Source organism: Hyaena hyaena, unplaced genomic scaffold (genome assembly GCF_003009895.1).
Source record: "Hyaena hyaena isolate Hyena2069 unplaced genomic scaffold, ASM300989v1 scaffold_140, whole genome shotgun sequence".
In the NCBI taxonomy this organism is placed as follows: domain Eukaryota; kingdom Metazoa; phylum Chordata; class Mammalia; order Carnivora; family Hyaenidae; genus Hyaena; species Hyaena hyaena.
In genome coordinates, this window is record NW_024080772.1 from 34,439 (window position 1) to 59,189 (window position 24,751).

At 51.5% G+C, this 24,751-nt stretch overlaps 1 protein-coding gene across 1 annotated transcript; it reads left to right on the forward strand.

Moving 5' to 3' along the window:
- CAD (carbamoyl-phosphate synthetase 2, aspartate transcarbamylase, and dihydroorotase) lies at positions 1–23,161 on the forward strand. Its single transcript, XM_039238495.1, has 44 exons — positions 1–283; positions 536–675; positions 2,570–2,699; positions 3,783–3,925; positions 4,095–4,236; positions 4,440–4,611; positions 4,816–5,001; positions 5,169–5,281; positions 5,603–5,748; positions 6,264–6,395; positions 6,527–6,760; positions 6,894–7,115; positions 7,319–7,507; positions 7,774–7,898; positions 8,075–8,205; positions 10,745–10,857; positions 11,555–11,799; positions 12,018–12,264; positions 12,633–12,731; positions 12,920–13,144; positions 13,222–13,404; positions 13,608–13,826; positions 14,122–14,289; positions 14,915–15,097; positions 15,226–15,330; positions 15,755–15,994; positions 16,237–16,318; positions 16,608–16,774; positions 16,941–17,105; positions 17,274–17,405; positions 17,628–17,829; positions 18,399–18,589; positions 18,679–18,819; positions 19,058–19,159; positions 19,605–19,701; positions 20,324–20,368; positions 20,474–20,643; positions 20,754–20,828; positions 21,344–21,556; positions 21,721–21,846; positions 22,042–22,197; positions 22,283–22,384; positions 22,594–22,688; positions 22,798–23,161. Exons 1-44 carry the CDS (start codon positions 202–204, stop codon positions 22,898–22,900), a joined length of 6,678 nt encoding a protein of 2,225 aa, XP_039094426.1. The 5' UTR covers positions 1–201; the 3' UTR covers positions 22,901–23,161.
- The last annotated feature ends 1,590 nt before the right edge of the window (positions 23,162–24,751 follow it).

Here is a 24,751-nt window from a genome sequence, read left to right on the forward strand (position 1 = left end):
CGGCAGCTCGCGCCGCCGCAGTCCGGCAGCCCAGCGCGCCGGGAGCTCCTGCGCCTTCCGCGGCCCGCGCTCCAGCCACCAGCGCGGTTAGCCACGTGGACCGACTCCTGGCGCGCCGACCTCACGTGGTTCCAGCATCGGCTGGGGCTTGCTGCGCTTCCCGCTTCTCTGTGCTCGCCCCCGCCTCTCAGCTCCGTTCCCATGGCGGCCCTGGTGTTGGAGGATGGGTCGGTCCTGCGGGGCCAGCCCTTTGGGGCCGCTGTGTCGACTGCCGGCGAAGTGGGTAAGCAAGCTCCGGCCGGCTGCCGACCTCATCCCACTCTCTGCTACCCCTCTCTGCCCAACCTGCCCTGCCTAAACCCGCCATTTTCCCGCCAGCACACCCAGCTTCCCACCCCATTTGGTGCCCGTGTCCCCACCCTAGCCCCTTTCATCCCTCAAGGTCAAGGAAGCCTCCGCTGGGGCATTGTCATCGCGCAGGGCAGTGGTGCGAAGGGTGTCCTGCCCAAGCCCTAGCCCTGCCTCTTTCTTGCAGTGTTTCAAACCGGTATGGTCGGCTACCCCGAAGCCCTCACTGACCCTTCCTACAAAGCACAAATCTTAGTGCTGACATATCCGTTGATTGGCAACTATGGCATCCCCGCAGATGAAGTGGATGAATTCGGCCTCAGTAAGGTAGCCACACCCAGTGCTTTCTCTACCTTTCCTTTTCACGTCGGTGATTGTTAACTTAGTCAAGTGAAGACATTGACATTAAGTTAAGCATCCTGGAGAGAACAAAGATACGCACTTAAGTGATAATACAAGTACTACCCATAGCCTGTTAAGTACTCTGAGAGGCACAGTCCTGGAGGCCAAGCCAGAGTCTGAATTTTGATAAGGAACCAGTGAAGATTTCTTAGCAGAGTGGTGTGATGGGAGGAATGCTTTAAGATACATAGTGGGAAAGAGACCGGAAACTAGGGCCACACCCTTCCCAGTGGCTGTGAATCGCAGTTCACCTACCAAACCAAGTTGATAATGATCTTCTAAACCTACTTTCCTTGCAGTTGATTAATTTATTTTTGCCACTTTTCAGTAGCGTTCTCATATCTAAATAAGAAAACTCAAGTCTCCTCCCACAGTGAGGTACCATCCATTCCTCCTCCTCTGGAATTTGGAAACTAAGTTGCACTCTGAAAATTCAAGTAATGAAAAAAAATCCACAGAAATTAATAGTGGAAATCACCATAGCCTAGGTACGGTATTCCTTAAAACTCATTTTGTCCTGGTTTTCCAGGCTTAGTGGGCCTTTCATTCTTTATTTCACCCTGACATTTAGGAGAGGGAACTCAGGTAAGGAACACCCTTGTTATTACTGGAAGGGACCGTTCTTTATCACAAATCTGTAAGTACACCATATTCTAGTTTATAATGCGGTGTGGTGGTTAACATATGGCAGTCTTTAGCTTTGTTAGCTGGAGACACACTGACAAAATGAGAGTTTATAAACGTGCAGAATTGAGACCCTTGACAGAACCAGGGTGAATAAGGCCTCCTAGAGCCTCTAGCCCACCATGGATACTTTTGTGGCACATGTGCTGTGAATGCACCTGGCCATATGCAGACTCCTCTTCCTGGCTGTGGAACGTTCTGCCAAACTCCTTCAGATCCCCAAACAACAGTCTCAACCTCCATCTTCTTTTAAACCTTCTACCACTAAACAGATGTGATTTAAATATACCATTCCTTCCCATGTAAATGACTCATTTCTTTCTTTAATTATTAAACGTTTATCTATTGGGTAGCAAATTTATGTTAACTTTAAAAATTATTATAATCCCTTACTGGAGGAGGAGGGTGGTAAAATCATGCCTAACGTTGTACCCTGAACCTTTATTGTGCACCTATTTTATCTTATTATTATCATCTTATTATTATTACCTTATTTTCTGTTTTTAACACATTCTGTAATTGTGACCTTGTTTATTTGCATGTTACTTTGTTAACTTTAAGGCTTCCTAAGTAGCAAATTAATATGGTAAGGACAAGGACCTTGTCTTTTTGCATACTCACTGCTCCTCCCCCAACATCTATTACGATGCCTGGCACTAAGTGGACACTCAGTAAATGTTTGTTGACTGCTACTATGTATCAGGCACCTTGTTCTCCTGGAGTTCACAGCTCTGTGAGGAAGACACACACGTGCATTTGCAATACAATGTAAATAGCAAGAATGGTGGAAATAAAGTGAGTTTAGATGAGCCCTAGGGAGGAGGCACAAACTGCAGGGAGTGTGAGAAGGTGGCATCTTCACAGAAGTGGGGTTTGTAGTCTCAGTTTTGGATAAAAGAAATGGAAGGAAAGGAAAGTATTCATTTTCAATGATTAATCAGGACCTGGCTTTCACTGTTTCATATGGGGAACAGCATTGTTGGTAAAGGACAAAAGCAGGAGTTGTTTGCTGGGTTAAAGGAATGACTGGGTCATTCAGTGTGGGTGAAGCGTAGGGTATCGGCTGTAGAGTAGGGAAAGAAGTTAAGAAGATGTGTGGTCCTCAGCTCTTATGATCTCTTTGTTCCATCAACAGTGGTTTGAATCCTCAGGGATCCACGTGGCAGGACTGGTGGTGGGAGAGTGCTGCCCCACGCCCAGCCACTGGAGCGCCACCCACACCCTGCATCAGTGGCTGGAACAGCATGGCATACCTGGCCTCCAAGGTATGGTGCTAGCTAGTTGTGTCTGGGCAGAGCACAGGTGCCTGGACGGAAAGAATCCAGAGATCTCTTGTGTACTGTTGGGACTTGAGTCTAAGGTTGTGATAGAATGTATCAGATTTGGAAGGTTTAGATTGGGATCTGGGGATTGGAGAAGGAACTGAGCTCTCAGATGGAAAATTTCAAACATACAAAAGGAGAGAATAATGTAATAACCTCTCAGCTTCTATAATCATTAACTCAGACTAAACTAGAATCCCCTAATTATTTTGAAGCAGATCTCCATATCATTTCATCCATAAACAGTTCACTGTGTATGAAAAAGGAGTCCTTTTTAAAACAGAGCCACAAGGGGCGACTGGGTGGCTCAGTCGGTTAAACGTCTGACTTAGGCTCGGATCATGACCTCACGGTTCATGGGTTTGAGCTCCGTGTTGGGCTCTGTTCTGATAAGTAGCTCAGAGCCTGGAGCCTGCTTCAGATTCTGTTTCTCCCTCTTTCTCTGACCCTCCCTTGCTCATGCTGTCTCTCGCTCTCTCTTAGAAATAAATAAAACATTAAAAAATTAAAAAATAAAAAAAGTAAAACAGAGCTACAATAACATTATAGTACCTTTAAATGAGTGACACTAGTTCTTAAATATCCAGGCGATGTGTTCTCTGTTATCTAAATGTTTTTTATTGCTTATTTGAATCGTGATCTAAATAAGATTCATATTTTGTATTTGGTTGGTATGTCTAATTTATGGGCATTGTAACCCATTTGATAAAAACAAGTCAGTTTTCCTTTAGAGTATCCCACAGTCTGCATTTGTTGATTATGTTCCTGTAGTGTTGTTTAATGTGCTCTTTTGTCTGTTGATATTATTTTCTGTAAACAAATCTAGAAGTCATGATTCAATTCAGATGTGATATTTTTAGCAAGAATACTTCATGGTGGTGTACTTGCATCGGGATGGCCCAGGATTTTGATGCCCTTAGAACAGCTGTGTGTGACTCAGGGCTCTGGAATGCAGTGCTCCTGAGTCTAACCTCATGCATGACTGAGTTGGGGGAGTGTGACTCTGAGAGTGTGCTGTTTTGACAGGAGTGGATACTCGGGAGCTGACTAAGAAGTTACGAGAGCAAGGGTCTCTGCTGGGAAAGCTGGTCCAAGATGGGACAGAGCCTTCAGCCCTGCCATTCTTGGACCCCAATGCCCGCCCTTTGGTGCCAGAGGTCTCGATTAAGGTACAGAGGTAGAGTGGGAAAGTGTCAAGCTCTAGCATAGCAGTTTTAATCTGCTCCTAACTTGGGTGAACACTTGAGGGCAAATCACAAGAGGCCTCAGGCAGGTGTTTGTGTGTGTGTATCTGTACTTATTGATCACAGCTGCCCACTCTTGCCCTTTATTCCTCAGGCCCCACGGGTCTTCAATGCAGGGGGCACCCCTCGGATCCTTGCTTTGGATTGTGGTCTCAAGTATAATCAGATCCGGTGTCTGTGCCAGCGTGGAGCCGAGGTCACTGTGGTACCGTGGGACCACGCATTAGACAGCCAGGGTGAGTAGATGGGGTGTGTATAGGGCTACAGACAGGTAGCATGGGTGGAAGATCTGTCCCTTGGTCCAGTTGCTATAAGTCAACATGAGTTGCAGGGAAGGAGACAGAGATCAGGGCTTTCGCTCTGATGGTAAAGAAGGGCTGCAAGTGTATCTCTCTGGTTAAACTACTGGTTTTGACATCATCTTTTCTGCCCACTCCAGAGTATGAGGGTGTCTTCCTGAGTAATGGCCCTGGTGACCCTGCCTCCTATCCCAGTGTGGTATCCACACTGAGCCGTGTCTTATCTGAGCCTGATCCCCGACCTGTCTTCGGGATCTGTCTGGGACACCAGCTGTTGGCCTTAGCCATTGGGGCCAAGACATACAAGATGAGGTGGGACTTGTGGGGGAGAGGAAGGGCCTGAACTACTGACCTGAGCGGTGGGGAGTCTTGGGGATGGGAATAGAGTTGGCGTTTGTTAGTGTTGAAACAGGAGCAGGGGCTGGTGAGGTTCCTACACTCCTCAAAACCTGGGTTTGGTACAATGGTGAAGGGAGGGTGAAAAGGGCCTGTGACTCAGTGTGCTTCCATCTCCAGGTACGGGAACCGAGGCCATAATCAGCCATGCTTACTGGTGGGCTCTGGGCGCTGCTTTCTGACGTCCCAGAACCACGGGTTTGCTGTGGAAACAGACTCACTGCCAGCAGGCTGGCTTCCTCTCTTTACCAACGCCAATGATCGTTCCAATGAAGGCATTGTACATGACAGCCTGCCCTTCTTCAGGTGAGCTTGGGTCATTCTGGCAGGGTGGCTGGATCTGTACAGCTGGGAAGCCCCGGGGTCTTGAAGATCAAGAAGGGAAGCACAGCAGTGGGCCCCAGTCCTCTATCCTGCTACCAGTTTCCAAGTCAGAGATAATGTCAGGTTTCGTGATCCCATCTTTTCAACAGTGTTCAGTTTCACCCAGAACACCAAGCTGGTCCTTCAGATATGGAGCTTCTTTTTGATATTTTTCTGGAAACTGTCAAAGAAGCCACAGCTGGGAACCCTGGGGGCCAGACAGGTAAGCACCTGAGTAGAACTAAATAGAACTAAGAACAGGATTGGCTCCGGGATGGGCATAAAATGGACATGCCCTGGGAAACCAAGATCTCTTTGGGAGGTTAAGAGGACAAGATGGGAAAGCAACCAAGCCAAGGTGATTCGTTTATTCTTCTATTGAAAGGAGCTCCAGAGTCATGCTTCCTCGGTTGTTGTCCTGCCTCTGCCACTCATTAGAGGCATGACCTATTTTAGTTTCTTCTGTAAAGTGAGGAGGTTAATGTAGGTGATCTCTCAGGTCTTGTTCAACTTTAACATTCTATGACTTTCCTTGCCTCCATAGTTCGAGAGCGGCTAGTTGAGCGCCTCTGTCCCCCTGGGATTCCCACCCCAGGCTCTGGGCTTCCACCACCACGAAAGGTTCTGATTCTGGGCTCTGGAGGCCTCTCCATTGGCCAAGCTGGAGAGTTTGACTACTCAGGCTCTCAGGTAAAGCATATCCATCCCTGCCCCTCTGGGTGTGTGACCATCAGTTCCTGATGGTCAAGGAGAGGGCTGAGGCATGAATATCGGTTGTAGAGAGGAATGAACCAGAAGATGTGGGGAATGTGCAGAAAGGTGAGGTGCCGAGGAATAGATGTTGGTTATGAGAGACTGGGAGTACAGGAAGGGAGAGAAGAGGAAGAGATGTTGGTGGTTTAAGACTGTTGGTAGTCTTGGGGCGCCTGGGTGGCTTAGTCGGTTAAGCGTCCGACTTTCGCTTGGGTCATGATCTCACGGTTCGTTGGTTCGAGCCCTGCATTGGGCTCTGTGCTGACTGCCAGCTCAGAGCCTGGAGCCTGTTTCAGAGTCTGTGACTCCCTCTCTCTCTGACCCTCCCCTGCTCACGCTGTCTCTCTCTCTCTCTCCTAGAAATAAATAAAACATTAAAAAAACATTAAAAAAAAAAAAAAAGGTAGTCTTGCTTCTTGCCTGGGAGGCTGATGCCATTTTTGTCCCCCTAGGCGATTAAGGCTCTGAAGGAGGAAAACATCCAGACATTGCTGATAAACCCCAACATTGCCACAGTACAGACTTCCCAGGGGCTGGCTGACAAAGTCTATTTCCTTCCCATAACACCTCACTATGTAACCCAGGTATGACTGGCGTAGGGCTCGACTGAGGAGGGGATCCAGACAGGGGCATCCTCTGGTCACTCTGGATTTCTAAACTTCTTTGATCCACTCTATACAAGGTCCTAACGTTTGTTATTTCTCTCCTCCCTCAGGTGATTCGTAATGAGCGCCCCGATGGCATCTTACTGACTTTTGGGGGCCAGACAGCTCTGAATTGCGGTGTGGAGCTGACCAAGGCTGGAGTGTTGGCTCGATATGGGGTCCGGGTCCTGGGCACACCTGTGGAAACCATTGAACTGACTGAGGATCGGCGGGCCTTCGCCTCCAGGATGGCAGAGATTGGAGAGCACGTGGCCCCCAGTGAGGCAGCAAATTCTCTTGAACAGGTTCGAGGGGTGGTCGGGGGAAGGTAGAATGATGTCATTTTCTTCACATCTTATTTTCTCTGGGGCCAGGAACCCTCTATGCAGCAAGCAGTCAAGGCCTGATCAGTGTGTTCATCTTTTCTGCTCGTTACAGGCCCAGGCAGCTGCTGAGCGGCTGGGGTATCCCGTGCTAGTTCGGGCAGCCTTTGCCCTGGGAGGCCTGGGCTCTGGCTTCGCCTCCAACAAGGAGGAGCTCTCTGCTCTTGTGGCCCCAGCTTTCGCCCATACCAGCCAAGTGCTGGTAGATAAGTCCCTAAAGGGATGGAAGGAGATTGAGTATGAAGTGGTGAGAGATGCCTATGGCAACTGTGTCACGGTGAGTGATGGAGGTGGGGTGGGAATAATGTCAGGCAGTATGAGCTCTAGTAAGAGCAGAGACTAGGGCTGAGATCTTTGGGGGCTTAATGTGCCTTAGACCCAGGATGTGTACTGCCCCAGAAGCAACAGGACCCTGGGTGCAGCCTCCTGCCTCTCTTGACTCCCTTTGGCAGTGACCTCCACAGGACCCTCCTTTCACAGGTGTGTAACATGGAGAATTTGGACCCATTGGGCATCCATACTGGAGAGTCCATAGTTGTGGCTCCAAGCCAGACGCTGAATGACAGGGAATACCAGCTACTACGGCAGACAGCCATCAAGGTGACCCAACACCTCGGAATCGTTGGGGAATGCAATGTACAGTACGCCTTGAACCCCGAGTCTGAGCAGGTGAGACTCTAGGCCCTGGAGCTGATATTCTAGCTGTTGGACCTCAGCCCATAATTCTGGGTCCTTGAGGGCAAGGGGCCCTTGGCCCTACAGACCTTGGAGTAGAAGTCAGGATTGTCTGTGGTAGGGTTGGACTGGGGTGAGGGTGGTGCTTTTGCTATCTATGCCTTTGGAGAGGGCTTAGTTTTCTGGCCCTTCTGATACCTCTCAGAGGTGGGCCTTCTGGGCCAGTTATCTGGTGACTCTCACTCTATCTCTCTTTGCAGTATTACATCATTGAAGTGAATGCCAGGCTCTCCCGAAGCTCCGCCCTGGCCAGTAAGGCCACAGGCTATCCACTGGCCTATGTGGCAGCCAAGCTAGCATTGGGCATCCCTCTCCCTGAGCTCAGGTACAAGGGTGGGGAAAAGACCACAGAGGTGGGGAGGGGAGATGAAGAAAACATTCATGGGACAAGGAATTTGCAAAAGATAATGGTCTGGATGTGTGGGGTTGGAGGAAGCTATCCAGAAACTCACTCTTTACGTCTCCTACTCTGTCCTGATGCCTCCACATAATGGCTCCCAGGAACTCAGTGACAGGGGGGACAGCAGCTTTTGAACCTAGCCTGGATTATTGTGTGGTGAAGATACCTCGCTGGGACCTCAGCAAGTTCCTCCGTGTCAGCACAAAGATCGGGAGCTGCATGAAGAGTGTTGGTGAGAGAGACACGCCCCAGGAGACCCTTCCCCCGGTCGCCCTGTGGGGTCCCAGCAGTCCCAAGAATCTAGAATGTCATAAAGTTAGTTCCCTGGCATAAGCTTTCAGATCCTATATTAGCAGCAGCTTGGGAACATGGCTTCTCAGAACTCATAGGGACATTTCAAACTCCATTGTCCTCATTAAGAGTGGGAATCAAAGGCATCTGGAAATCTGTGCCAGAATACACATGCCACGACCATTGCCCAGATGGTGGGCATGTCGGAATCTCTGGGCAAGGGTGATAGCCATCCAACTGCCTCCTCTCTCTTGCTTTACAAATGAGTAAACTGAGGTTCCACAGAAGAAAGTGACATGGCTGAGTAGAGGGGAAAGCCAAGAACTGAAAACCAGATCGGTTGCTAGTTATGCACATCTCTGTCCTACTATGTTGCTGTTCATCGGCAAGACCAGTTTCATGAAACTCTACCCACTTGCATTGCATTTTGCCCACAGCCGCATCGCTAGGTTGTTAATGCCAGTGACGGTTTGTTCTCCGTATGACTTTAAATACTGGTGCTTCAGGGAAATGATGCTTGTTATTCTGTGAACCCTTCTATATCCAAGTCAATGCAGTGACAGTCATTATTAATGCGTATCTGCTTCTCTGGGCACTTTCTGCCATGGTCACCTCCAGATTTTTTTTTTAGCACGTTTAAGATCAGAGCAGAACATGAGAGACCTTTTTCATAAAAACAAGGACATTAGTAGTGAACAGTGTGCAAGCAGTGGTAGAGTATGCTGGAACTGAGTTAACATGCTTCCCTATAGCATCCCTTTAAATCACCTTAGACTGCTCTAAAAGGTTTCAACCAAAGCAGGCATTTCACATACCACAGTGCCACCAGCTGAGGGTAAGAGCATTTCATTGTGTTGCAAATTTCTGTTAACAGCAACAGTAGCTTTTAAACAAGCAAGTCTAAGTAAGCTCAGATATTATTTTGGAATTTTTGGAAATCTTACAAGACTGCCAAGTTGTTCCTTCTGGAGATGAATTCTTGTTACATGAAAATTAAAATCAACATGGGAATGAAGCCATAATTAAGCTATTGGTAAAATAAATGGACTGAAAATAGGATAAAGATTAATTACAATATGAAACATTTAAGTTTTATACCTATTCAGGGGTTCTTAGAATGTGACCTTTTTTGATAACTTTGTGACTTTTATTATACAAGTAAGATACATGAACCATTGAGAAATTAGTAAAAGTAGTTGAACCAAAAGAGAGTAACTCTATAGTCTTGTTACACAGGCATTATTTGGGTATATATATATGATTCCAGAATCTTCCTAGGCATGCATATATGAATATGTTGGGTATCTCTCTTGCTCCAAATAAACATAATAAAACCATATTACAAAGGAATTAAAAACATTTATTATCCACCTCCCTAACTACTATTAGCATTTTAAGTGTTTTAAAGTTCTTTTGAAGAAACAACTAGGATATTAAATAGAAAAATACAGTTAGTAAAAATAAGGAAAGAAAGAAAGAAATAGAAAGCATAGTTAGTGGTAAGAAATGCTTGAAGACCCTAGGGTAAATTGTCAGAGGACGTTATAGAACTTTGTGGAAGAGGAAATCAATAAGCAGACCTGGGGGTTGTAGGAGAGGGGAGTTCCCTTTTATTAATAAATGGAAATCTAGGTAAAATGAGGTAACATTTTTAAGAGCAAAAATTGTTTAAAACGATCATATGTACTTTTTAGAAGATGGTGAAACTTACACTTTGTATTGTAAACCATAAACTACTGTGAAGCAAATAATACTTATTAAGACCCAGAAAATTCTTACCATTTTCCCTGCACCTCTGCAAGTTTATTCTAAGGAGATAACCCAAAGCACTAAAAAGTCACAGCCTCACTTAAAAGGATGAACACTTCAAAGCTAGGTGTCCTTCCATAAGTGACTGGTTAAGTTATGGTAAATCGTACACGAATTAAGCTGTTGGTAATAAGGTCCCATAGCAATGTGGGAGCATGGTTCTGATAAAGGAAAAAGCAGGATGGAAATTGTAGGTATATCATAATCATGTATAAAGCATATATTCGAAAGAAGTCCAGGAAGGAATACTTTCAAATGAGAGTTGGGAATGTGGTTATTTCTGGATGGATTCAAAGAGTAGTGGGATCATCTTCCTATTATTCAGACTGTTAAAAGGTTTTAAAGAGTGAGACTGATCCCACATGGTGTCATCACAATAGAAATACAGCACCTAACTGAATGGCCATCAGTGGTTGGACAATTGTGATCAAGTGCACTGTGTTCTAGTATCCACATGTCCATTTTAGGCATTTTAATTTTGTAGTCTGTAATAAACACAAAACATGAACATGGCAAGGAGAGTTGCTCAGTTTACAATTGCTCAATAACAAAACACCATACATACCACCACTGTTGGCCTTGTCCTGAGAACCTCCCAATGTCTCAACTAAATCATAGACCTAGGTACTTCCTACCGCCAGGACCTCAGTCTTCCCATCCTGTTCCTCCAGGTGAAGTCATGGGCATTGGGCGTTCTTTTGAGGAAGCCTTTCAGAAGGCTCTTCGCATGGTAGATGAGAATTGTGTGGGCTTTGATCACACAGTAAAGCCGGTCAGTGACATGGTAAGTGGCTCCCTTCCCCTAGCAACACCCCTGAAATGGACCCTCCTCTGTCCGTAGTCCATGGATTTGTTGTTACCATTAATCGCAGCAGTCATTACTGGACATTTGCATTTTTCACTTTGCTGAGAATTTTGTGGTTCCTTTCATCTATCTTATGAGGATGTATTCTTTTTTTTTTTAATTTTAAATGTTTATTTTAGAGAGAGAGTGAGCACGACAGAGTGCGAGCAAAGGAGGGGCAGAGAAAGAGAGGGAGACAGAATCTGCAGCAGGGTCCAGGCTCTGAGCTGTCAGCACAGAGCCTGATATCAGGCTCAAACTCACAAACCAGGAGATCATGACCTAAGCTGAAGTCAGATGCTTAACTGACTGAGCCACCCAGGTGCCCCCTACGAGGATGTATTCTTAAACTTGTTTCTGTGGATGATGAAATAAGCCTAAAGAGCTTGTGGAACTTGCTAATACATTAGCTGCACAGCCAGAAAGAGGCAGAGGTAGGATTTGTATACAGGCTTTGGCAATTACAGACCTTCTGCTCTGGGCTCCTTTTCTGCGGGTCTTTTCCTAAAGCAGTGTCACTCATGCTCTCAGGCTTTATGAGGTGCTAAAAGTAGATTGGGAATATTTTGCTTAACATTCAGACGTCTCTTCCCTCTGCACAGCCCTTCCATATCCATCTGTCTGCCCTCCCCATTAGGAGTTAGAGACGCCAACTGATAAGCGGATCTTTGTGGTAGCAGCTGCTCTGTGGGCTGGCTATTCGGTGGAGCGGCTGTATGAACTCACACGCATCGACCGCTGGTTCCTGCACCGGATGAAGCGGATTATAGCACATGCCCAGCTGCTGGAACAGCACCGTGGACAACCTTTGCCCCCAGACCTGCTGCACCAGGCCAAGCGCCTTGGCTTCTCAGACAAGCAGATCGCCCTTGCAGTTCTGAGGTCAGAGGTGGTGGTGAAGGCCGCGGGCTGAGGATGTGGGGCAGAGAATCTTTGTACCAGTGAGGGGCCCTCGCAGCGAGAGCGTGGGGCGGTTTGGAGGTTTCTGACCCTCATGACTGGGATGTTTTCCTCTTAAATCCCTGCCCTGGGATCTCACCCCTCTACTAAGTCTGAGCCGTGCCCCCAGGGCTATATTGTTTATCCTTCTTCTCCTTTAGCACAGAGCTGGCGGTTCGCAAACTGCGTCAGGAATTGGGGATCTGCCCAGCGGTGAAACAAATTGACACAGTTGCAGCTGAGTGGCCAGCCCAGACGAATTATTTGTACCTGACCTACTGGGGCACCACCCATGATCTCACCTTTCGAACGCCTCACGTCCTGGTCCTTGGTTCTGGCGTCTACCGTATAGGCTCCAGCGTTGAGTTTGACTGGTGTGCTGTGGGCTGCATCCGGCAGCTCCGAAAGGTCTAAGAGCTAGTCTTTCCTTCTGTTTTCTCTGCTGTTCTGTTCTCCTCAGTTCCAGCAATTGCCTCCCGCCCACACTTAATCCTGGTACTTTCTATTAATTGCTACACTTACATCTGTCTTAGAGCTTTGGGCTCTAAGTGGGGGTGGTGGGGTGGGGAGCTCCCCTTAGGCCATCTTGTGCCCCACACAGGCCATGTGTCTTTTCTCCCAACACTTGGTACCTACCTGTCTAGTGTTGGCCCCACTTCCCTCCCAAGGCAGGTGTCCCATACAGCTATTTCAGAGGAAGCTTTTTGGCTTTGCCTTAGTTTCTCCGTGTTCTTCTCCCATCTCATAGCTCAGTCTCATTTCCCTCCCTCCCGCAGATGGGATACAAGACCATCATGGTGAACTACAATCCAGAGACAGTCAGCACTGACTATGATATGTGTGACCGACTCTACTTTGATGAGATCTCTTTTGAGGTAAGAGAGTTGAAAGGCTGCTCGTTAGCCCCGGTGACCAGGGTCAAGTGGGAACGGCTGGCTGACTTGAGATTCTTTGGAACTTGTGGGGATTGAGGGGACGTAAGTAGAGGGTAAAAAGCAGTGAGTAGGAAGGCTCAGATTCCTGACCACTTGGTACCCCCACTTATTTTCCCTCTTGCACTAAGGTGGTGATGGACATCTATGAGCTAGAGAACCCTGAAGGTGTGATTCTGTCCATGGGTGGACAGCTGCCCAACAACATGGCCATGGCCCTGCATCGGCAGCAGTGCCGGGTGCTGGGCACTTCCCCTGAAGCCATCGACTCGGCTGAGAACCGTTTCAAGTTCTCCCGGCTCCTCGACACCATTGGTATCAGCCAGCCTCAGTGGAGGGAGCTCAGTGACCTAGAGGTGGGCTGGGGCCTGGTGGGGGGCTGGAGGCTGGATGAGGTCAGGGGTGAGTGTGACCAACCCAGCTGCACCCTTAGTCTGCTCGCCAGTTCTGCCAGACAGTGGGGTACCCCTGCGTGGTGCGCCCCTCCTACGTGCTGAGTGGCGCTGCTATGAATGTGGCCTACACCGATGGTGACCTGGAGCGCTTCCTGAGCAGTGCAGCAGCCGTCTCTAAGGAGCACCCCGTGGTCATCTCCAAGTTCATCCAGGAGGCGAAGGTAGGGCCACCAACAAGTCTTTGAGGGCAGGCTCCCCAGCCTCAGAGGAGACTCCCTTCTCTGGTCCTACAGCAATTTCTAGGCACAGTGGGCTAGGAAGGATGGATTGTACCAAGGCTCTTAAAGGAATTGCGCCTCCTGGGACAAGTGGGAGAAGAAACCAGCCCCTGCCCTACATCACATTGCCTTCCTGTCCCCACTAGGAGATTGATGTGGATGCTGTGGCCCGTGATGGTGTGGTGGCAGCCATTGCCATCTCTGAGCACGTGGAGAACGCAGGCGTGCATTCAGGCGATGCCACGCTGGTGACTCCACCCCAGGACATCACTGCCAAAACCCTGGAGCGGATTAAAGCCATTGTGCACGCTGTGGGTCAGGAGCTGCAAGTCACGGGACCCTTCAATCTGCAACTCATTGCCAAGGTAGTAAGAGGGGGCTAAAGGCAGAGACTAATGGGCATTAGTACCTTCTCACTCTGTGCTGGCCACAGTGCCAGTGAGCCCTCACTGCCCTCATCAGAGTAGGCCCAAAAGCTGGAGAGAAGGGACTCCTAGCTAGAGCCCACAGTGTTGTAAGAGTTTGTGACAGTCTGTTCACAACCTGACCCCTGTTTAAGGCTGATTACCCACAGAATGGTAAGAGAGAGAGTCAGTGTCCGTGGAATAATGTCAGCAAGCACACCCTGCACAAGGCCTGACCAATCCCTCTCTGCCCCAGGATGACCAGCTGAAAGTTATCGAATGCAACGTGCGTGTCTCTCGCTCCTTCCCATTCGTCTCCAAGACACTAGGTGTGGACCTAGTAGCCTTGGCCACACGAGTCATCATGGGGGAAGAAGTGGAACCTGTGGGGCTCATGACTGGCTCTGGAGTCGTGGGGGTAAAGGTATGGAGGATTGAAACCTTGAGGTTAGCTGTCAGAAGCAGGGAGACAAATACCGGGAGAGAGTTCGCTTACCACACATGACACATCAGTCAACATGTAAACTGAGCACCTACCATTGGCAAGGCATCACTGGACCACAGGGGTCATAAGGGTCTTGGTCCTTTAGGAGCTCATACACTAGTAATGGGAGACAAGGGAAGGTGGGTTCAAAAACAGCTTGTTTCTAGAACAGTCTGTAATAAACCTGCATAGTAAAGATAAGAATAAAATGCCAAAGGAGTTTACAGACAAGAGATGCCACTTCCAAAAGGGGTGACCTGGAAAGGGCTGGGAGAAGAGGTGGTATTTAGATGGAGTCCTGAAAGGTGGTCAGGAAGTTCGATGGGCAGCGCCTGTTGAGGAAGTGTTCCAAGGCCAATGAATTAGCCTAGCGGAAACTGCAGGAAGACTCAAACTGTACTTGGGAAGCAGCTCACTGCCCAGTGTAGAGTACAGGCAGAACGGCAGCGGGGACGGCTAACCCCACCGCCTAGCTGGGACCTCGGGGAAGGGACTGTGGCTGCTTCTCGTGGTGAGGGGAGGTGGGCCCTCTTTTCCCTTGGCCACCCACATCCTGTTCCTTCAGGTGCCTCAGTTCTCGTTCTCGCGCTTGGCGGGTGCCGATGTGGTGTTGGGTGTGGAGATGACCAGCACCGGGGAAGTGGCTGGCTTTGGGGAGAGCCGTTGCGAGGCCTACCTCAAGGCCATGCTAAGCACTGGCTTTAAGATCCCCAAGAAGAACATCTTACTGACCATTGGCAGCTATAAGGTACAGAATCCAAAGGCGGGGACTGCCTAGAGAGGTGGGGGCAGATGGCCTTGGCTCTCTGGGCCTGGGCTGACCTTGAAGTGGAAGAAGGGAGAGACACAATCGCACCCTCCTTCTGCTTGGTTCAGAACAAAAGTGAGCTGCTGCCAACTGTGCGGCTGCTGGAGAGCCTGGGCTACAGCCTCTACGCCAGTCTGGGCACTGCTGACTTCTACACTGAGCATGGCGTCAAGGTACCAGGCCCCTTCAACCTACCCCTGCTTCGTACCAGAGAATTGTGTGTTCCCCTGCCTTTTCTGTCATTGTGCAAATTCTCTATAGGCCATGTAGAGCTAATAGAATATACAGAAAAGCAAAGAAAAAATTTTTCTTACGGTCTTTACCATTGTTAATATTCTGGTATATTTCTTTCTAGAATGTTATTCCTGTATGTAACTGTGTGGGCTCATACTGCACAAAGTCCTTGATAACCATAGAGTAGGTGTTTTTCCTGTCAAGAACTTACTTTGCCAGTAGTAAATAGAGGCAGCCCTGGTCCTCACCCTGTAGGTCCTCAGTCTCTTCCTTGTGGGTTCCCGGGCTACCTCTTCTCCCTTTGCTGTCCTTCCCGACTCCTGCCAGGCTCAGGTTGGCCCTGACCTTCTCTCTGGGCCACAGGTAACAGCGGTGGACTGGCACTTTGAGGAGGCAGTGGATGGTGAGTGCCCACCACAGCGAAGCATCTTGGAGCAGCTGGCTGAGAATCACTTTGAGCTAGTGATTAACCTGTCGATGCGTGGGGCTGGGGGCCGGCGTCTCTCTTCCTTTGTCACGAAGGGCTACCGTACCCGGCGCCTAGCCGCTGACTTCTCTGTGCCCCTCATCATTGATATCAAGTGCACCAAACTGTTTGTGGAGGTACCTGGGACCTGGGTGCTAGGAGGGCAACAGCCAGTGTTAATGGGACAGGAGGGAGAAGTGAGTGTGTCACAGGGTTGGGAAATCTCATTATGAAGCAGTTATGGTAATAAGCGGGCTTTGGGGCTACAGAGAGAAGTTGGGCACAGGGAGGTAGAGCCTGGTGTGTGTGAAAACCCAGTCCCTACCTACGACTCCTGGGATGCCCTTAAGTCAGGGCTGATTGTGGTTTTCACCTGCAGGCCCTAGGCCAGATTGGGCCAGCCCCTCCTTTGAAGGTGCACGTTGACTGTATGACTTCCCAAAAGCTTGTGCGGCTCCCTGGTAAGTGTATCTTTCGGGAGAACGTGGCTTCTGCACACTGGTAGCACCTGGCCCGGAGATCTGGGCTATGGGGCCCATGCCCTGCCCGGACTGCATAGAGTGTGGGGGCCAGAATCTTTCTCACTGAGCTCTTTCCTCCCACGATCCACTGTGCCCTTGACTGAGGAACCTTGCCCACTTCTCACTTGTATCAGTGGCTGCTTATTTTCCTACCACCCCGGTTCACATCTTTGATGTCGTTTGTGTCTCTGAACCTTCCTCTAATCTTGCCACATCCACGTTCTCCCAGGACTAATTGACATCCACGTGCACCTGCGGGAACCAGGGGGGACACACAAGGAGGACTTTGCGTCAGGCACAGCTGCTGCCCTGGCTGGGGGTGTGACCATGGTGTGTGCCATGCCTAATACCCGGCCCCCTATCATTGATGCCCCTGCCCTGGCCCTGGCCCAGAAGGTAAGCCTTGTACTCGTGCTTCATGGTGACCCAGATGTCTCTACTTGCCTCCCAGACCCATCCTCCTCCTGTCTTCCCAGAAGCCTAGGGGCCTGGGCCCCTGGTTCCCAGGCTGGCATGGATGCCAGTGGGTCTTACCTCATTGTCTCATATGTATCTTCCCCAGCTGGCAGAGGCTGGTGCACGCTGTGACTTTGCCTTATTTCTTGGAGCCTCCTCGGAAAATGCAGGGACGCTGGGTGCTGTGGCTGGGTCTGCTGCCGGACTAAAGCTCTACCTCAATGAAACCTTCTCTGAGCTTCGGCTGGACAGTGTGGCCCAGTGGATGGAGGTAGGGAGTGGGCCTGCGGGAGGAGGCAGCCAGTGTCCCCTGGCTTGAGGACCACACAGCGTGGGCTAACAGCAGCAAGTGTCGGAGCTCTGTGAGGGCTTTGGGCTCTGATGAGCTCGGAGAATTAAGGGCTCTGCACACTCCCTGATAAATTCTTTCTGTCCCCAGCACTTTGAGACATGGCCATCCCACCTCCCCATTGTCGCCCATGCGGAGCGGCAGAGTGTCGCCGCCATCCTCATGGTGGCCCAACTGACCCAGCGCTCAGTGCACATATGTCATGTGGCACGGAAGGAGGAGGTGAGAGAACACCAGAGATCCCAGTGTTCCTTCTGTTTTCTCAGTGACGCCAAGAGGTCAGGGTACTCCTAGGGGATAGGAGGGGGTGGGGGGCGTGGAGCCAGTATCGTCAGCATGTCTGCCCAGTATCTTGCTAGAGGGGATGTTGGCTGCGGAGACTTACAGGGCAGAGCGTGAGGGAGGCCTCTTCTAGATCTCCCTCCTGTTCCCCCCGCCTCCCAGATCCTGCTGATTAAAGCCGCAAAGGCCCGGGGGCTTCCAGTGACCTGTGAGGTGGCGCCCCACCATCTGTTTCTAAGCCATGATGACCTGGAGCGCCTGGGGCCCGGGAAGGGGGAGGTCCGGCCTGAGCTTGGCTCCCGCCAGGATGTGGAGGCCCTGTGGGAGAACATGGCTGTCATCGACTGCTTCGCCTCAGACCATGGTGAGTGGGCCCACGATGTACCTTTCCGCCCAGCAGGGCTTGTGCCCCAGCTCAGGGCCTCTGCGCTCCATGAGAATTGGGACTTGACCTTTGTGTCTCACAGTGTCTGGTCTGTGATGGATACTTGATAAATGCTCTCTGAAGGAACTGATGAGCAAACGATTAAAATCATAAATGAGAGGGGTGCCTGGGTGGCTTAGTTGGTTAAGCATCCGACTTTCGCTTAGGTCACGATCTCGCGGTTCGTCGGGCTCTATACTGACTGCCAGCTCAGGGCCTGGAGCCTGTTTCAGAGTCTGTGACTCCCTCTCTCTCTGACCCTCACGCTGTCTCTCTCTCTCCTAGAGATAAAACATTAAAAAGTTTAAAAAAATAAAATCATAAATGAGAGAACGTGGGTAAAAGGTGTGGTTCTCGGAAGGTGGTAGCCATCATGGTTTTTCTGTTTTCCATATAACCAGAAGAAATTAGCTTTGGGATGGGTGATGAGACAGTACAGTCCTAGTGGCCTGTGTGACTTCCCAGATGTGGAAGTGACTGGGCCTGAGGGTGCCGCTCTCTTCCTGCAGCCCCCCACACTGTGGAGGAGAAGTGTGGGCCCAGGCCCCCACCGGGCTTCCCAGGGCTGGAGACCATGCTGCCGCTGCTGCTGACGGCTGTCAGCGAGGGCCGGCTCAGTTTGGATGACCTGCTGCAGCGACTGCACCACAATCCCCGGCGGATCTTCCACCTGCCCCCACAGGAGGACACCTATGTGGAGGTGTGGGCCCGGAGGGCGGGCTGCTCCGTATCCCACACATCTGTTCCAAGGGGTGGCCCTACCCTGGCGTAACCTGTAACTCTGGACAGGTGGATCTGGAGCATGAATGGACCATCCCCAGCCACATGCCCTTCTCCAAGGCCCACTGGACACCCTTCGAAGGGCAGAAGGTGAAGGGCACCGTCCGTCGTGTGGTTCTACGAGGGGAGGTGGCCTATATCGACGGGCAGGTACGTGTGTGGCCTGAACCCCACTGCTGGCCCATCCCAGTGTGACTTTCTTGGTGCCACTGGCAGCCTGCCCCAGCACATTGCTGTGCTTCCAGCACCTCCTCCAGCCGCCCTGGACATGGGTGGGCACAGGCCCCCTGAGGCATTTTTTTTCTTTGTGCTGGCTTCCATTGCTTTAGGGTCCCAGTCCAGCTCTCTGCCCCCTGCTCACTCGCCTGCTCCTGCCTTCTGTTGGCAGGTCCTCGTGCCCCCGGGCTACGGACAGGACGTACGCAAGTGGCCTCAGGGGGTTGTACCCCAGCTCGCGCCACCAGCCCCTGCCACCAGTGAGATAACCACGGTATCTACAGTGCTTCAGGACTGGGTGGGGGGTATTGGGGGCTGCAGCCAGGGACAGAGCCAACAGCACAGATGTTACAGTTATGGTGTAGGAGTGGAAGGTTCTCTACTCGACACTTAAAATTCCCACCCCCTACTGCAAAACATAGAATTAACTCTTGGTTTAGGAGGTTACCTACACAGGGGAAAGGCAAGCCCCTTATTAACCCCACCAGAGGTTTATCTGAGGCCCCGTCAGGGGGCTAGCGCACACCTCTAGAAGGCTAGATTGTCCCCCTGTGTCGTGGGCAGCACAGCAGAAGGATGGACCTGAGGGGAGGTGGTGGAGAATGGGTTCCCTGCCGTTCTTGCTGTGGACAGTGGACAGTTGAGCTCTTCTTGAGGGATTAACTTTGAGGAGGTGTTGGGTCAGTACTTTTTAAAATGCTGGGCCTGTATCTCTGCAGACACCTGAAAGGCCCCGCCGGGCTGTCCCAGGGCTTCCCGATGGCCGCTTCCACCTGCCCCCCCGGATTCACCGAGCCTCTGACCCAGGTCTGCCAGGTAAGAAGGAGGCCCTGGGATGTGGAGGATGGGGCCATCAGGACTCAGAGGTGTGTAAGGATGGGCTCCTCTTCCCCCACAGTGTCCTCGTGATGGACCGGGGCCCAGGGGCTCACAGGGCGCCTCCCCTCCCAGCACCTCACTTTTGTCCACCTACCCTGTTCTTCTCGCCTTTGTCCCTCATCCTAGCCTGACCCACTGTACCTTCCTTTGCCTAAATCAGTCTGTCCTCCGTGAGGTAGGCACCCCACAGCTTCTCATGGCCCTTTCTTGTTGTGGGCAGCTGTGTTCTTCCGCCCGGGAGCTGGGATCCCACGGGGCAGCAGAACGTGGGGTAAATCCAGGTTATTGGTTGGTGTGAGCCTGGCCGTTCCCCTTGCCCAGGATTCCTTTACCACTTGGGTGGGCCCCGGGAGGGCACCACTGCTCTCACATAGCAGCCCCTGTGGGAAATCACTGGTGTGTCCCCAGGGCTACTGGTCCTTGTTGTCCCCTAACCTGCTATAGCTACTGTTGTGTGAGTTGGTTTAACACAGACGCTGTGACCCAGAGTGTGCGGAAATGGGGGTTCTTCACAGAGCTTCGCTGCAGGCTTACATTTGTCCTGTTGCTCTGTTTGTAGCTGAAGAGCCAAAGGAAAAGGCCTCCCGGAAGGCAGCTGAGCCAGGTGAGACCCCCCTGGGACACGCGCTCACCTTGGGGACCTGTCTGACCTGACCTGTGTAGGAGGAGCCCTCTGACCCGCCTCTTCCGCCCCGTCCCCTCACTGCAGAGCTCATGGGAACCCTTGATGGCACCTGCTACCCTCCACCACCAGTACCTAGACAGGCGTCACCCCAGAACCTGGGGACCCCTGGCCTGCTGCACCCCCAGACCTCACCCCTGCTGCACTCATTAGTGGGTCAACATATCCTGTCTGTCCAGCAGTTCACCAAGGATCAGGTGCCTGGGGGAGGGAGGAGGGGGACACCCAGAGCTTTAAGAAACTGCAAACTCGGGGCTAGGACCTCTGGAGTCCACTGCCTTTCCAGCTGACTTGAAATCTTTCTTAGATGTCTCACCTGTTCAACGTGGCACACACATTGCGTATGATGGTACAGAAGGAGCGGAGCCTCGACATCCTCAAGGTCAGGGTCAGGGCTAGGGCTGTGGGCTACAGATCCAGGACCCTGTCAGAGGGATCTCCGTCTCCTCCCTTGTGTGAGCCCAGGTCCTCCACTAGAAGTTGTTCAGCCTTCTCTACTCTGGAAGGTCCTGCTGCCCTTGGCCCCTGATCCCCACATGTTTGCTCTCCTCTGACCAGTATTTAGCTGACTTACGAGGCCCTGAGTGCCAGTGCATCAGTCTGTTAATCTAGTCGCTTGCTATATGCAGAGGTACTCAGTGGGATAAATCTGGGGTGTTTCTGTTTCTCCCAGAGAATGGATATCTCATTCAGATATTTACCAATGGTGTTCTGGAGGTGGAGTCTTTAGCTCAGAGCAACACTAATGGAAATGCCAAGGTTAGGACAGGTCACAAGGAGGTTTACAGGGAGTTCTCTCAGTATCCCTCCTGTGTTAGTGGGCAAAGCAAGCAGCAGCCTCTACATCCCCCAAGATGAGCACACGCACTTTCCCACTGAGTCTTGGCCTTCCCCTAGGGGAAGGTGATGGCCTCCATGTTCTATGAGGTGAGCACGCGGACCAGCAGCTCCTTTGCAGCAGCCATGGCCAGGCTGGGGGGTGCTGTGCTCAGCTTCTCAGAAGCCACGTCTTCAGTTCAAAAGGGCGAATCCCTGGCTGACTCCGTGCAGACCATGAGCTGCTACGCCGATGTCGTCGTGCTTCGGCACCCCCAGCCTGGAGCGGTGGAGGTGAGGCCCCTTGAGGCTGATTATGATGGATCCAGGGACATGACTACAAGTCTGGTTGGGGCAGATGGGTGAGGAGACCCAAGAAGAGTGGGACTCAGGCAGGGAGTGGGAGTCGCTGGGGTGCAGAAGACGGGGCCTCTCCTTTCTTATTCGGGTTCTCACAGCTGGCCGCCAAGCACTGTCGAAGGCCGGTGATCAATGCAGGGGATGGGGTTGGAGAGCATCCCACGCAGGCCCTGCTGGACATCTTCACCATCCGGGAAGAGCTTGGGACTGTCAATGGCATGACGGTGAGGGCAGTGGCAGGGGATGGGGGCCTGCCTGGGGAAGGTCTGAAGAGGGGAGGCAGTTGGGCAGTACCTTCTCTGTCCCGAGGCATGCTGCATCAGGGCGGCCTATGTTCTGGTCTTGACACCAAAAGCTTTGAAGTGGGAGGGCAGGTGCTTGATCTGGGGGCCCTCTTTGTGATCGGGTTCCTCCCCTAGATCACAATGGTGGGGGACCTGAAGCATGGACGCACGGTTCATTCCCTGGCCTGCCTGCTCACCCAGTACCGTGTCAGCCTGCGCTACGTGGCACCCCCCAGCCTGCGCATGCCATCCAATGTGCGGGCCTTTGTGGCGGCCCGTGGCACCAAGCAGGTGAGGCCCTGGGAGGCCGTGGGGGTGTGGGCTGGGCAGTGAGAGCCTGGCTCTACATTCACTCTGGCTCTGCCTCCCCCTCCAGGAGGAATTTGAGAGCATTGAGGAAGCGCTGCCTGACACAGATGTGCTCTACATGACGCGCATCCAGAAGGAACGCTTTGACTCGAGCCAGGAGTACGAAGCTGTGAGTGCCAGGGCCGAGGGGAAGCCAGGGCTGGAGCTGTGGTGCATCCAGACCAGTGGCCAGGGAGGCTGCACCCCAGGAGCTTGATCAGGCCTCTTGGTTGTGATACCTTCATGTGGGTGTGGAGGGGACCCTGGAGGAACCCAGGCTTGTGGCCCCATAGCCACCATGGCCCTGAGGTGCTGACAGGGCCCCCATCTGCCTTGCAGTGCTTTGGCCAGTTCATTCTCACTCCCCATATCATGACACGGGCCAAGAAGAAGATGGTGGTGATGCACCCAATGCCTCGAGTCAATGAGATAAGGTGACATGGCTTCAAAACTGAGGATACACCGGGGGCTGGCTGTGGGAGGACACTTAGTCGTGGACAGGACTTTGTGGGCCATTGAGTAACCGTTTTCTTTCTCTCGTAGCGTGGAGGTGGACTCAGACCCCCGAGCAGCCTACTTCCGCCAGGCCGAGAATGGCATGTATATACGCATGGCTCTGTTAGCCACTGTGCTGGGCCGTTTCTAGGGCCCGGCTCCTCAGGCTCCTCTCCCCAGGCCCAACTGCTGGGCTCGATCCCAGTGCCCCCCACGGGGGCAGCCTACTTAGGAGATGCTCTGGGGCGTCCACCCAGCTCACGTGCTCCTACGCACACATGCAGACCACGCTTGGGGCGCTGGACTGGACTGGAGTGCTCTAGTGTGGGGGTAGATCCCCATCTCCCTATTGCACCGCAAACCTGTAAAGTCATTTTTCTACTGACTTAATAAATAGCTAAGCTGCTCGTAAGCGTCTACTTCCTTGCACGAATTGTGGCTCCAGCGCAGAACGCTAAGTGTACTGGTCAGGGCTTCTGGAAATTTGGAACAGCTGCCCAAATCCAAGAACATCCTTGCTGGGCAGACTCTTGCTCTGGCCCGGGCTGAGCAGTGGGGCTCAGTATTTTCAGTCGTGGCTCTGGGATCCTGGGCAGGGGGTGCTGTTCTGTTGGTCCTGAGTCCTATGCTGCACTGATAGGTGCCCAGTGTCCTTCCTCAATTAAGTTGCACTCAAAGTTCTGACATGAGTTATGGGAAAAGGAACACCGGACAGCTGGGTCCTGCCTAGGGAGGCCTTCGCTCTTCTCTCCTCTATCTGGTTAGTCCTCTCCTTCAGTGGCTGAGGTGGCCATTGTGTCCTCAAATCCTGGCCTTGGAGTTCAGCTGCCGTCACTGTTAGGAGCCCCTCCCACCTGCTATCCCTGGGAGCCTCTGGCTGACCCTGGACTTTCCAGACTGGACAAGGGGCTCAGGCGGACACTATGGAGGGCTGGAAGGCACTTGGCTTGGAAACCCTGGGATTGGGGACAGGTGGAGTAGCTCCTGTCTCTGCAGTTCAGGGCTTCTGTGGATCATACAAAGTATGTGAGCTATTCCATTCCATGAACTTTAGCAGCATCAAATTTCTAGATCCAGGAGGCTCCACCAGAGGTACAAAGCACCATGTGCAGTAAGAGTACAAGGATGAACAAGAGAATTCTCACCCTCAGTTTTGAGGCCCTTAACTGGGACGGCCGCATGCGGGCATGTGACGGTCCAAACCGCACCCGCATCACTCAGGAGGAACCTACTTCATGCAAGGAGCTACTAGCATGTCACAGGGAAGGGAAAGTGAGAAAGGCACTCGTTTTCTGAAAACAGTGTGAGCACAGAATTTCACATATTCTCATGTAATCTTCTACCAACTTTCTAACCATTTTACAGATGCAGAAACTGGCTCAGAAACCGAAAAGTCACTGGCTGGCTTACCCAAAGTCACATAGCTAAGATTCATATATAGGACCACTGGACTCCAAACCCTTCTAAGTAAAAAGGAAAAAGTCATTTCCAGTGTTAAGGGCATCCAAAACCAGTGCGAGAGACAAACCGCACAAACTTAAGCAGAGAACAAGCCTAAAGTATGGGGAGCCAGTTTCCAGAAGAGAGAGCGGCATAAATCTGGACTCCTGTCCGTGGAGTAGGATTTGGGGCTGTTGCCTGAGGAAAGGGCAGGTTGGGTGGGAAGAGAATCCTTGCCAGCACTGCTTGAGCATAGGAGTGGCAGGTAATTCTGTGGCTGTGGTACAGTGAGGGGCTACCCCCCGACCCCACAGGGCACACCTGCTTTGCACTGTTCAGGCTGAGAGTGACAGGCCAGACAGGTTTGAATGTGCTTTCCGACAGAAACGGGGACTAGGTGTAACTGCAGCACCTCTGGCAGGGGGGAGGGGGGGGTGCGATCTGCCACACTCAGATTCCCACAGAACTCCGTCTTGGAGCCTCGTCCTCAAGGAGAAGTGGGGTTTGCTGCCAAGCGGCATACACGTTCTACTCAGTTGCTAAGTGGTAGGAGGTGTTCCTG

Bases quoted from the DNA above. Each gene is read 5' to 3' on its own strand.
- CAD (XM_039238495.1), top strand. From the start codon at position 202: ATGGCGGCCCTGGTGTTGGAGGATGGGTCGGTCCTGCGGGGCCAGCCC. The intron at 13,405-13,607 runs GTAGGGCCACCA...TGTCCCCACTAG, and splicing joins AGTTCATCCAGGAGGCGAAG to GAGATTGATGTGGATGCTGT. The intron at 20,829-21,343 runs GTCAGGGTCAGG...GCCTTCCCCTAG, and splicing joins GGAGCCTCGACATCCTCAAG to GGGAAGGTGATGGCCTCCAT.